The 11649-nt window shown below is 42.0% G+C and overlaps 1 protein-coding gene across 1 annotated transcript in view; it reads right to left on the bottom strand.

Moving 5' to 3' along the window:
• Positions 1 to 2400: 2400 nt before the first annotated feature.
• LOC144695971 (hippocalcin-like protein 1) overlaps positions 2401 to 11649 on the bottom strand; it is a 126870-nt gene continuing 117621 nt past the window's right edge. Inside the window, exons 4-5 of the mRNA XM_078567096.1 lie at positions 6941 to 7046; positions 2401 to 4164 (exon numbers count right to left, since the gene is read on the bottom strand). Coding sequence (XP_078423222.1) covers positions 4067 to 4164; positions 6941 to 7046 — 204 coding nt within the window. The 3' untranslated portion in view covers positions 2401 to 4066. The remainder of the gene's footprint in view (positions 4165 to 6940; positions 7047 to 11649) is intronic.

Raw genomic sequence — 11649 nt, 5'->3', positions numbered from 1 at the left:
CCGACAGCCAGCTTGATTGACAAGCTGGCTTGCATGTCATTTGGAACATCAGTTAGTGAGCTGATAGCAGCTAGGGCAGTTTGGAGGTCGTGGTGGGGATTATGGGGTGTGTAAAGATGTTAAGCTTGAGGGATCAGGAGCAGTACTTCTGCTCCTGTGGCGCAGAACCAGTATAAATAAAAGCACTTACCTCATGGATCCAGCCCCTCTCATTTCCTTTTACCTGCCAGGATTTCCAAGCCCCAGGAAAGAGTAAAAAAAAAATAGAAAATGGAGGCACACAGCTTTCTTTAATAGGTTTTATTGATTTACCCACTTTTTAATGGAGGGTTGGTCTCCCTCCCACCAGTGTTAAAAATCAAAAGTGGGAAGGTTGGGGCTAGGTTTGAGAAATTTATAAATTTTTACATCCTGTCCACCCACAACCCTCCTGTCCTTTGGGGTTAAAATCCTCCCATTATTCCCACAATTGCATTAGCAGTACTAAATAAGAACATAAGGAATAGGAGCAGGAGTAGGTCATTCGGCCCCTCGAGCCTGCTCTGCCATTCAATAAGATCATGGCTGATCTGATTGTGGCCTTAACTCCATTTACCTGCTTGTCCCCCATAACCCTGAACTCCCTTGTCAATCAAAAATCTGTCTAACTCACCCTTCAATATATTCAATGACCCAGCCTCCACTGCTCACTGGAGAAGACAATTCCAAACACTAACAACCCTCTAAGAAATTCCTGCTCATCTCCATCTTAAATAAGACCCCTCTTATTTTCAAATAGTGCCCCCTCGTTATAGATTCTCCACGAGGGGAAACATCTTCTCAGCATCTATCCTGTCAAGCCCCCTCAGAATCTTATATGTTTCAATAAGTTCACATCTCATTCTTCTGAAGTCCAATTAATATAGCCCCAACCTGCTCAACCTTTCTTCACAAGACAGACCCCTCAGCCCTGGAATCAGTCTAGTTAATTCTCTGCAAATGCAAGTATGTTCCACCTGAAGTAAGGTAGCCAAAACTGCACACAGTACCCTAGATGTGGTCTCAAATCACAAGTGAAAGATCATTATTTCTCCTACTTTACGCGGAGGGCAACAAGGCCCTAAAATCAGTGCATCCCAAGTTATTCTCCAATGTGATCCCATGTTAATTTGAGAACAAATGTGAGCCCAGATGCCAGTAAAAATGATTGAACTCTAACCTCAAATTCAATTGGAGCTCTTGGTTGTTGTTCTTATTTTCAAGCGACTTTATTTCTAGCTTCCCTCCATTCTTGCCCTTCTGAAGGTACTGACTCTTACTGACATATACTTCCACAGAAGCAGCCATCCTCTGGTAACTTGTGAAAGATATGGACATTGGGAACTCGATTTTAAGCCCCCACTTGACAGGCAGGAGAGGGTTGGAAAGGAAGGAGGGATAAAATATGAGCAACGGGCAACCCAACTCCATTTCAGTCCCCCTTTTAAATTTTAAAATGCAGAAATTACTCCCCCATAAGGCAAAAAACCTTCTACTGCTAGTGATCACATCCGTCTACTGCTCGTAGCCATGCCTGCTGTTCCTTGGGCCCCAGTTGGGGTCCTGGGCCGCTCAAGAAAATCTCCAGTCCTCTATCCAGTCTCCAAGTTGTGGCTGATGCTCTCTTGCCAGTGCAGGGGACCGACCCCCAGATTCCTGGCTGGAACCTTCCACTGCTAGTGATCCCTTCCATCTGCTGGTCGTGACCCCCAAACCCACAATTTGAGAATTGCTGCCCCAAGCCTAATTTTCACCATGTTGAGATCATTAGTTTGAATACAAGCATCAATTTTAATCACCATTTGGTTCAAAATATGTTGAAATAAATCTTTTTAAACCATATGAAGAGTAGTCTAACTAAAGCACCAAAACAAAAGCCCATTTCCACCAAGTACTAACTGTAACCTCTCCAGTCCAGAATGCTTGGGACCAATTCATTTCTGGATTTTGGAATTTTCTGGATTATATAATGACGTTAGAATGCCTAACCACAAGTGTGTGAACAGGAAAACATTGTTGATATAAATATGGACCTGAAACATAAAAGTGATAAAACATTATAAAGCAGTAATAAAAATTGTTTTACATATCCAAATACTGCATCTTCCATGCTTCTGCTCCTAAAGTTCTGTACTGAAAATGATGTCGATATGGGTCTTCGCAAAGAAATTCCAGACAACTGGTGTTTACGAACCATAGATTTCTGGACTGGAGAGGTTACAGTGTATTAGATCCAGGAAAGTAAAACACAGAACAGAAATCTCATTGACTTTGTCAAATTCAGATGTGCAAAACTTTGTTAAGACACCAGTTTTAATGAGCAAATAATCAGGCTGACTTCTAATGGGGGTGGTGGCGGAAAGAAAGCATTTCAATTCCTGATTTAAAACAATGACATTTTAATTTAGAATAATATTTGAAGATGAATTACATCACATTTTTTTTTTAAAAATACATTTACCTTTCAGTACAACAATCCCCTATACCATGATATAACATGCACTGCTAATGGCTCCTCCAGAATTGAAGCCATGTAACACACCCCTGCTATAACAGATTTTGTGTCCTTATTGGGAGGCGTAAATATATATCTGTTCCAGTTTTGGTATTGTAACATTGTAAGATAGTAACCGTTTCAGGAAGGAGCTGGCCTTTGGTCTATGTAGCTCACCTATTAAAAGTATTCTCTTGTGCATTTCTAACAGCATCAATTGTGCTGGTCTATGATTGTTGCCATATTGTGTAGTGGAAGTGAGGTATACCATGAAACACCAGTGCATAAGTCAACCTTATTTATGACTTTTACACTTGAGGGTGTCACTCATGGACCATTGCCAGTGGTCATTCACCATTTAGCCTAAAAAATTGCAGACAGGACTTTTCCATTAGGATGGCCTATATATACTGCACTTTACTCCATAGTGACAAGTACAAATCCAGTCTTATCAGACTTCGATGATTTGTTAGAACAACTTTTGTTGGGGGATTTAAAATTGAGTGAGTTGATCCTCTTCCTCCAGAACTGTTCCCGCCCCCGCCACACCCACCTCCCCACCTCATTCCCAACTGTTTCTCCCTTCCCACCCTCTGGTGAAATGGAATCTTGGAGATAAGCTACGTTTTTTAGTTTGACATGAGCTAAAGGAGAAAATAGTAACTTTCCACAATTTTGGAGAAGATTTTCTGGTGGTTGCTATTTACTGTGAGACCACTCGCTCGACCTTCCACAACTATGCTTTGGGAAACTGCTGGGATTTAGGAATCTTAGAAAAGGGAATGTATTTAATTTTTGAAATGGTGGTGCTTAATTGGAATGGGCTTTATTTATAAAACCAAAATTATAGTCAGGGTACGTTCTGTATACATGTCAACAATCTCACTATGAATGTGAGGGCCACTCAAACATTTTGCCCCTGCTTAAACCTCACCTCACAAACATATTTGTAATATCTCTCCTGCTTTCTAAGCTTAAACTACATGTCCCACGGTGATCTGGGGCTCACTGAGTGAATCTGCTCGTGAAAGAATTTTTTTTCTCTATCACATGCAGAGCAGTTCAGATCATTGTAGGAACTGTAGTTGTTTTAGGTTTGCAATACAAGAGCAAAAACTAGAGCAGCTACAATGTACTTGAAGCATGTTCACAAACTCCCATATATGGTATTTTAGGGAGTGGCATCTTTACATTCGCGATGTCTTTTTTTTAATATTTGGGTTGTGGGCCAATGTTGAACGTGTGCATTACATCTGATCCATAGTGGAGAACATTACTCACTGCCCACTACTGCCCTGAAAGTGTTGGCATGCTCGCTTTTTTTGAAGTGTCCACTGTACAGAAAACACAAAACAAAAGTGACAATGCAGTGACTAAAAGCTCCTCTGAAGACAGCTTGGGTAGAATATGCTATCCATGTTAGTCAATCACCCTCTTGTGGCAGGAGGATCAATTCATGATGAGATGGAGGTCAGACAAAGGGTTGGCAATCTGGCTGGAATGAAAGCTCGATCCTTTACTTCAGGCGATCGGTGTTGATACTACCATATCCCATTAGAACTGAGATGCACTGCTCGGGTCGCACTGTAGTAACCGTACAATGGATGGATCACTCTTGGCACCTTTAATGAATTCTTCAAGGGACAATTTACCTGGAAGACATTTGCAAGCAGGAAAGAGGTATATTAAAAAGTTAACATTCAGTTTTGAAAATAATGGGTAGTTTTTATAATAATCAGCCTGTAAAAGTGGAATGTCTCATGCAAGTCTAAGAAGAGGGAGGAGAACCAATCTGCTTGACATCGGTTTGTTGACTTCCCTGCTACAATGTATCTGCTACTAATAGACAAATGGGTAGCTAAAATAGGAGTAAGAAGGGATGCCAGGAAGAAACTTTGATATAAAAGGTCTTGTGCAGTAAATTACCAAGGAATGGCATTCAAGCAAATAAGATACATGGATTCAAGTAGGCGTGTTGTTACAGTTTGGATGTTCCACCTGCATCCACCACCAAACCCGCCACCATTGAGGCCATTGACAGGATCATTTAAACAATTAAAGGACCTGCCCGTCCAACTTTAAGGTTGGCAGGTCAGCCAGGAGCCCCGGCAGCAAATAGAGAAAACATGAAACCTCATCCACCAGCGGGATGAGGTTTCATGCAGGGTTTTAAAAAGTTTAACAAAGTTATAGTATAAATTATGAACATGTCCCATCTCATGTGACATGTTAGGGAATTTTTTTTCTCTATTTTTAATCTTTTTCAAAGTGGAAGTGATCTCCCTGAGGCTGCACTTTGCCTCAGGGTGATGTGCACTCTTTCATGCACATGCGTGAAAGAGCGCACACTCGGTTTTGGGGAATCCCCACCCCCCCCCGCCCACACAGGGAGCGCATAGTGCTTCCCGCTGGACGTCGCGCTGGGCGGGCCTTAATTGGCCCGTCCACGTAAAATGCCGGTGCGGCCCACTTCTTCAGCGGGGATCGGCTCCCTGCCCGCTGGAGATTGGGTTGGGCCCGCCCGACAGGCAGAAAATTCTGCCCAGTGTGTTTATTTTTCTCAAAGATTACTGGCAAAACTTAGTTCTATGAGGGGGTTTTATTATCAGGGAGATAAAGTCAAAAATCATAGTGAAACAATGAGTATTTGCATTCAAAGAGGAAGATATGTATAAAGAAGGAGCAAGGGCTGTGTGTAAGGGAAGGCATTTTTAAGTGTGAAAAAGCCTTCAGCATCTATGTCTCAAACAGCTGTCTTTAAAAGGACTGAAGTTAAGAAAATTCACTTGGAAAGCCACTTGTTCAGGGTATCATGTTTCTTTGCCTGGCTCTTTTAAAATCTGTGTGTCTTACTGTTGCCTTACTGAAAGTGTAACTGGGTTAGATTGATTAGGAGATTTAGAAGTTATTATAGTAGTAATGTGTAGATACATGTATGTATTTAAAATCATTTCTCTTATTAATAAATGTTTAATCTAGTTTTATAAAAAAAACCTATAAGACTTGGTGGTCTTATTACTACTGAATTCAAGGCACGCATTTCAAAATTTATACAAATTGAAAATTAGTTGTGACAGTTATTTCAAGTTTCCCCTTGGGATTTGAACAGCTCGGCATTCACCATCTGCTGTGTCATAACATATTACTGTGATATTAGTGTTTGCTACAGCATCACTGGAGTTGAAATTATTTGTGCAATATTTTAGCTCACATTATAGAATTTGCATCAAATTCCTATGTATAAAATTTTAACAAATTGTTTAATAAGATTCTCTTAGATGGTTTAGCAATTTTGTTAGAACAGCATGCATAGAAATTTGATATAGATCTGCTAAACGAGTGCAGTAAAAATAATGAACTCAGGCTGAATCCCACATTACTTGAGCTGCAAATTTAGAGTGAAGTGACCAAGTTAGGGAGTCTAAAAATCCCAGGAGCTATCATCATGCTGAGTTCAATTTGTCTTTTTCATTCTCTCACTAATAAGAGACAACAATTAATTTTAGTCTTTCGTTCTTCTCTCACTGGATTTTGTATTTTACTTTTTTTAGTCCATTTGCCTTATGATTTCATATCACACAGTGGAACAAAGCATTGCTCATTATTTAACCTACCACATCCACAGGGACATAAAGAAGGGACAATGCCACATGAGTTCTTAGTGGCCTGCAATAGGACTTCTGATGCAAAAGGTAATGAAGAGAGTGCAGTTTGACAGGTCTGTCTGAGACATGGAGAAGAATTTTCCCCCTATCAGGGAGGAATCGCAGGAGCAGGCGTGTGCGGGCGCGCCTCCAATCAGCGCCTTCGATTGGGGGCGCGCTGCCATTTTACATGAGCGGGCAGGCCAATTAAGGCCCGCCCAGCATGACGTCCGCCAGGAAGTGCGATGCGCTCCCTGTGCGGGCAGGGGGGATTGCCTCAGCTGAGAGTGTGCTCTTTCGCGCATGTACGTGAAAGAGCGCACTCATCTCCCTGAGGCTAAGTGCTGCCTCAGGGAGATTGGTGCCAAATTTAAAAATGGTGAAGGGACATCAGTTGGGACATGTCCATCACTTTTAGTCAAACATTTATTAAATTTTAAAAAACCCTCATGAAATCTCATCCCGCCCGTGGATGAGGTTTCATGCTTTTTCTGAAGCCCGCCAGGGCTCCTGGCCTGCCCTCCAATCTTAAGGTTGGACGGGCAGGTTCATTAATTATTTCAATTACTTTTTAAATGGCCTCAATTGACCATTGACAGGTCGGCGGGCGCACAGCTGATTCAGTTGCGCCCCCGCCGACCTGAAAATTGAAATGATGCGGAGTGATGTCGGGAGTTTCGCCCGACGTCATCCTGCGTCATTTTATGCGTTGGTGAGCGGGCCCCGCCCCCCCGCTTGCCGACCTAAATATCCTGGCCATGGTAAGGAACAATTTGACAATTACCATCATTATTTGTATCCATCTGCCTGAAGATTTTATCTGTTCTTTTCTCTGGTGTTGCCTCATCTTCAGGCATCTTCATCACGGTGGACACCATCTTGTAGATTGCCTGTCAAAATAAGAATGTCCAATAAATGGGTCAATTAACTTGCATCTTTCAATGGAGGGTTGGTACCTCTCTTCACTTAGCTCTCCTATTTGTGCATTTAATTTAAAAGCAAGCCTTATTGCAGTTAGAAACAGCAAACATGCCCAACTGTAGATATACAAAATTTTATTTTAAATCTGAATAATACATAATTAAAATATTTCTCTTGGAATTATACAACATGAAAGTTAATGGCATACAATAGATGCATGTGCTCTCAATCTGGACAATTAATTTGGCGGATTATACTACATTTTAAACCATTTTTCTTAGGAATCTGTAGCAAAGGTAGGAATATCAGCTGTAGGTTGACGCATTCTTAGAGGTTTCATCACATGACTCTCGAACTCCAACTGCCCGTTCCCCCCCGCACACCCGACCATGGTCCTGCTATCGGTCACCCAAAACGTCCATCTTTGTAATGAATACCTCTCCATGCCAATTGGAAAGAAAGCAAAATGGAAAGGAAAGATAAGAAACATGTATTTGTATAGCGCCTTTCATAAGAACGTAAGAAATAGGAACAGGAGTAGACCATTCGGCCTCTCGAGCCTGCTCCACCATTCAATAAGATTATGGCTGATCTTCCTGTGTTTTGATTTCTACATTCCCATGTAACCCCGATAACCTTTGATTCCCTTGTCTAACAAGAATCTATCTACCTCTGCCTTAAAAATATTCAAAGATCCCGCCTCCACCAACATCTGAGGCAGAGTGTTCCAAAGTCGCACAACCCTCTGAGAGAAAAAAATTTTCCTCAGCTCATAACTTCAGGATGTCCAAAACTATTTTCAGCCAATGAAGTACTTTTGAAGTGCATTCACTGCTGTAAGGTAGGAAATGCAGCAGCCAATTTGCACACACAGCAAGCTTCCACAAACAACAATGTTATAATCACCAGATAATTTGTTTTAATGATTTTGGTTAAGGGATAAATATTGGCCAGGCCACTGACAATAAATCTTCTTCAAAATATAGCGCCATAGGGCAGAATTTAGCCCTTGGCTGGTGGGTGAGCTGAAGTCCGCCGCCAAAACGGGGCCTGCCACCATTTTGAGTAGGCGGGCCAATTAAAGCCTGCTCAGCAGCCTGTCTGACAGCTGGGGGCGGGGGGGGGGGTAGTGGGGGGGGGGAGGGAATCCCCAACTGTTTTGCGCATGCGCACGAAAGAGCACATGGCTCCCTGAGACAAAGTGCTGTCTCAGGGAGTTTAGTGAAAGGTAAGTAAAGTCAAAATAGAGACATTTTAAAATTATGAGATTTACGAGATGGGACATGTTGATAACAAGCTCATAAAATTTATTAAATTTTTACAAAACGGTAATGAAACTTCATCCCGCCAGTGGATGAAGTTTCATTAATAATCTACAGGCCGCTGGGGCTCCTGGCTTGCCCGCCAGCCTTAAGGTTGGCCGGGCAGGGCATTTAATTATCTTAATGAGCCTGTCAATGGCCTTAATTGGCCATTGACAGGTTGGCAGGCGGACAGCTGATTTCGCTGTCTGACCGTCTTCCTTAAGATTTAAATGGTCCGGGATGACGTCGGGGATTCCTCCTGATGTCATCCCGCGTCATTTTCCCCTCGGCGAGTGGGCCCCACCCCCAAATCGCCAAGGGGAAAATCCTGGCCATAGAATCTTTTACATCCATCTGACAGGATAGATAGGGCCTCAGTTTAATGTCTTATTCAAAAGATAGCACCTCCGAAGGTACAGCACTTGCTCAGTAATGTACTGGAGTCAATCTTGAACCCACAACATTCTAACTCAAGTGCTGAGTGTGCTACCAACTGAGCCATGGCTAACACCACAAAAGCTGACTGGAGAATTCTTCATCATCAGTCAAACCCATTCGTTAAATTCCAATAGTCTTGGAATTAAAATTGAAGTGTTCAATGCAAAAGAAAAAAATACTGCATTCTTTTTTATACACCTATGATGTTCCTCCTGGATTGCTCACAGAACTGTCTAGATTAATTTTTAATTCCCAAAAGCTTGGCAACCCTAATGGAAAGGTTCCTCTGTAAAACCTAAGACACGGGAATTTCCAGGTTTAGGAAATGGAAGATGCATGGCTTCAGAAGCAGCATGCCTGGGCATCACTGCAGAATGGATCAGAATCTTATTCAATGAAGATTACAGTTCAATTCTAAAATTTGCTTTAGATTTTCCTCTTTTGAAGAGTTCAGTGTTCCGAACTGGGGTCTTGTTGAACTGTCAAGCCTAATAAAGCTTGAATCTGTGAAAATAAGTAAGACTCTAAATAAGGGAAAATTATGGTCTAGATTTGACAGAAGTACAAAGAAACTGTTAAATTATCACCTGCCGTACATTCTTAACCTCCTTTGCACTCCTCGCATTTGCACATTATAGCTCAAGTCATTGGGTATCAATCAGTGCTGGATCTCTAGGTGATTTATTGTTGGACAACCATACTGCCTATCTGCCCTCCTGCCTGAAATCAACTAACACAGTACAGATTAGGAATACAACGGAGGGTTTTCTGGCCTGTGAGACACTCTTTGGGTACAGAGGGTCTAATTCTCACCTGCCTGATTTTTCCAACAGAACTGGGGTCATACGCTGAAAATACAACTCACCTCCAGCGGGCTTTGCTCACGGAAGCTGTTGAAAACTTGAGACGCTTTTATTAAATATGCCAAACACTCTGCTCGCTCGCTCCACTGTGACCAGAATTTTTTTTTTTTACAAGGTTCTGAAATAGGTTGGAGATGAGAATTTAACTATCTTCAGGGAGTAGCTTGTGAAAATTTATGTGCAAGTCCAGATTTGGAGGGATGTCTTACAATTCTTGAATTTGTTCAGGTAAATAGAGTTTTGAATGCATCCCTTCCCAACAATGACAACACAGTTACTGGCTGCAGGAGTTAAACGAGATGTTGTTGAACCTGTATTAGAACCTCTCAAACTGGTTTTATGTGGGCCTTATGTGTCAGAAGTTGCCAATTTAGGTTTATGCCCCTGCTCTCTGTTCTGTCCCTCTAGTGCTTGCCCTATTTTGTTCCCATTAATACCACAGAATTGGAGCAAATCTCTTTCAGCTGGCTCTCTACTCCTTCATGTGTGGAGACAACAGCTGATAACCCAAGACTAAGTTCCTCCTGTTTAATGCTGGGCCTTGCTGGCGGCAGAGTTTAGTGAATCCAGCTAGTTTGCATTGAGATTGCCAGCAGCCTCACTGCGAACCTAAAGACTGATTGACCTATTGCTTCAAATAAGTAAAGTAGATGGTCTCCATTGAATCATTCTCATTTGCAGCTGCATATATATAGTGGTGCAACTGTTCCCAGGCAGAATGGAGATGATTGGGTAATCCCCCATTAATTATGCCTGGAGACCACTTTTCTGATTTCACATACATACACACTCACATACAATACTATGTAACTATCTGCCATTCACTGCAATTTGTTGGAGAATTAACCCTGCTTTTAATGGGAGAAGTTGCTGTAGTTATGTTCAGGAATCCTGTTTGCTGTAGCTAGCAGAGAGCCTTTTTTAAGTGGAGTCACTTATGGCATAGAGGAGGCTATTTGGCTCATCGAGTCCACACCACCTCTCCTCAGAGCAATCCAGTTAGTCCCACTCCCCCGCTCGATCCCCATAGCCCTGCAGGTTAATTTCCTTCAAGTGCCCATCTAATTTCATTTTTAGATCATTAATTGTTTCCACTTTCACCACCCTCATGGACAGTGAGCTCAAGGTCATTAAATGTCTGCATTAAAAAAGTTATTCCTCACATCCCCTCTGCATGTCTTGCCCAAAACTTTAAATCTGTGTCCCCTAGCCCTTGTACTATCAGCCAAGGGGAACAGTTTTTCTCTTCGACCTTATTCAAACCTGTCATAATGTAAATTTCTATCCAATCTCCCCTCAACCTCATTTGCTCCAAGGTGAACAACCCCAGCTTTTCCAATCTAACCTTAACTAAAAGCCCCCATCTCGGGAACATTCTGGTAAATGCCTTCTGCACCCTGTCAAGGACCCTCACATCCTTCCTAAAGTGCAATGACCAGAGCTAGACACGATACTCCAGTTGTGGCTATTGAACCTTATAACGTTTCAGCATAACTTTCATACTTTTGTACTCAAAGGCACTATTTATGAAACTCAAGATCCCAGCTGGTTTGCTAACCACTATTTGAATATGTCCTATCACCTTCAAAGTTCGATGCACGTGCACCTCCAGGTTCCTCTGTCCGCGTGTACTATTTAGCAGTGAGTCATTAAGTGTATAATGCCTCTCCCAATCTCTTTTGCCAAAGTACATCACCTCACATTCCTATATATTAAATTCCCTCTGCCATTTGCCTGCCCATTCTGCTAGTCTATCAGGTGATTTGAATTATCCTCATTGTTTGCCAATCCTTCAAGTTTGGTATCAGCAGCAAATTTTGAAAATCTGCTCTGTATTCCAAGGTCCAAGTCATTTGTATATAGCAAAAAAAATACTGATCCTATCACTGACCCTTGGGTGTACCATCTGTCTACCATCCTTCAGTCAGAAAAAATAACCTACCAAGATTCTGTTTTCTGTCCTTAAG

Source organism: Cetorhinus maximus, chromosome 21, assembly GCF_964194155.1.
Source record: "Cetorhinus maximus chromosome 21, sCetMax3.hap1.1, whole genome shotgun sequence".
Lineage (NCBI taxonomy): Eukaryota > Metazoa > Chordata > Chondrichthyes > Lamniformes > Cetorhinidae > Cetorhinus > Cetorhinus maximus.
This window is presented reverse-complemented; position numbering and strand designations above follow the sequence as displayed.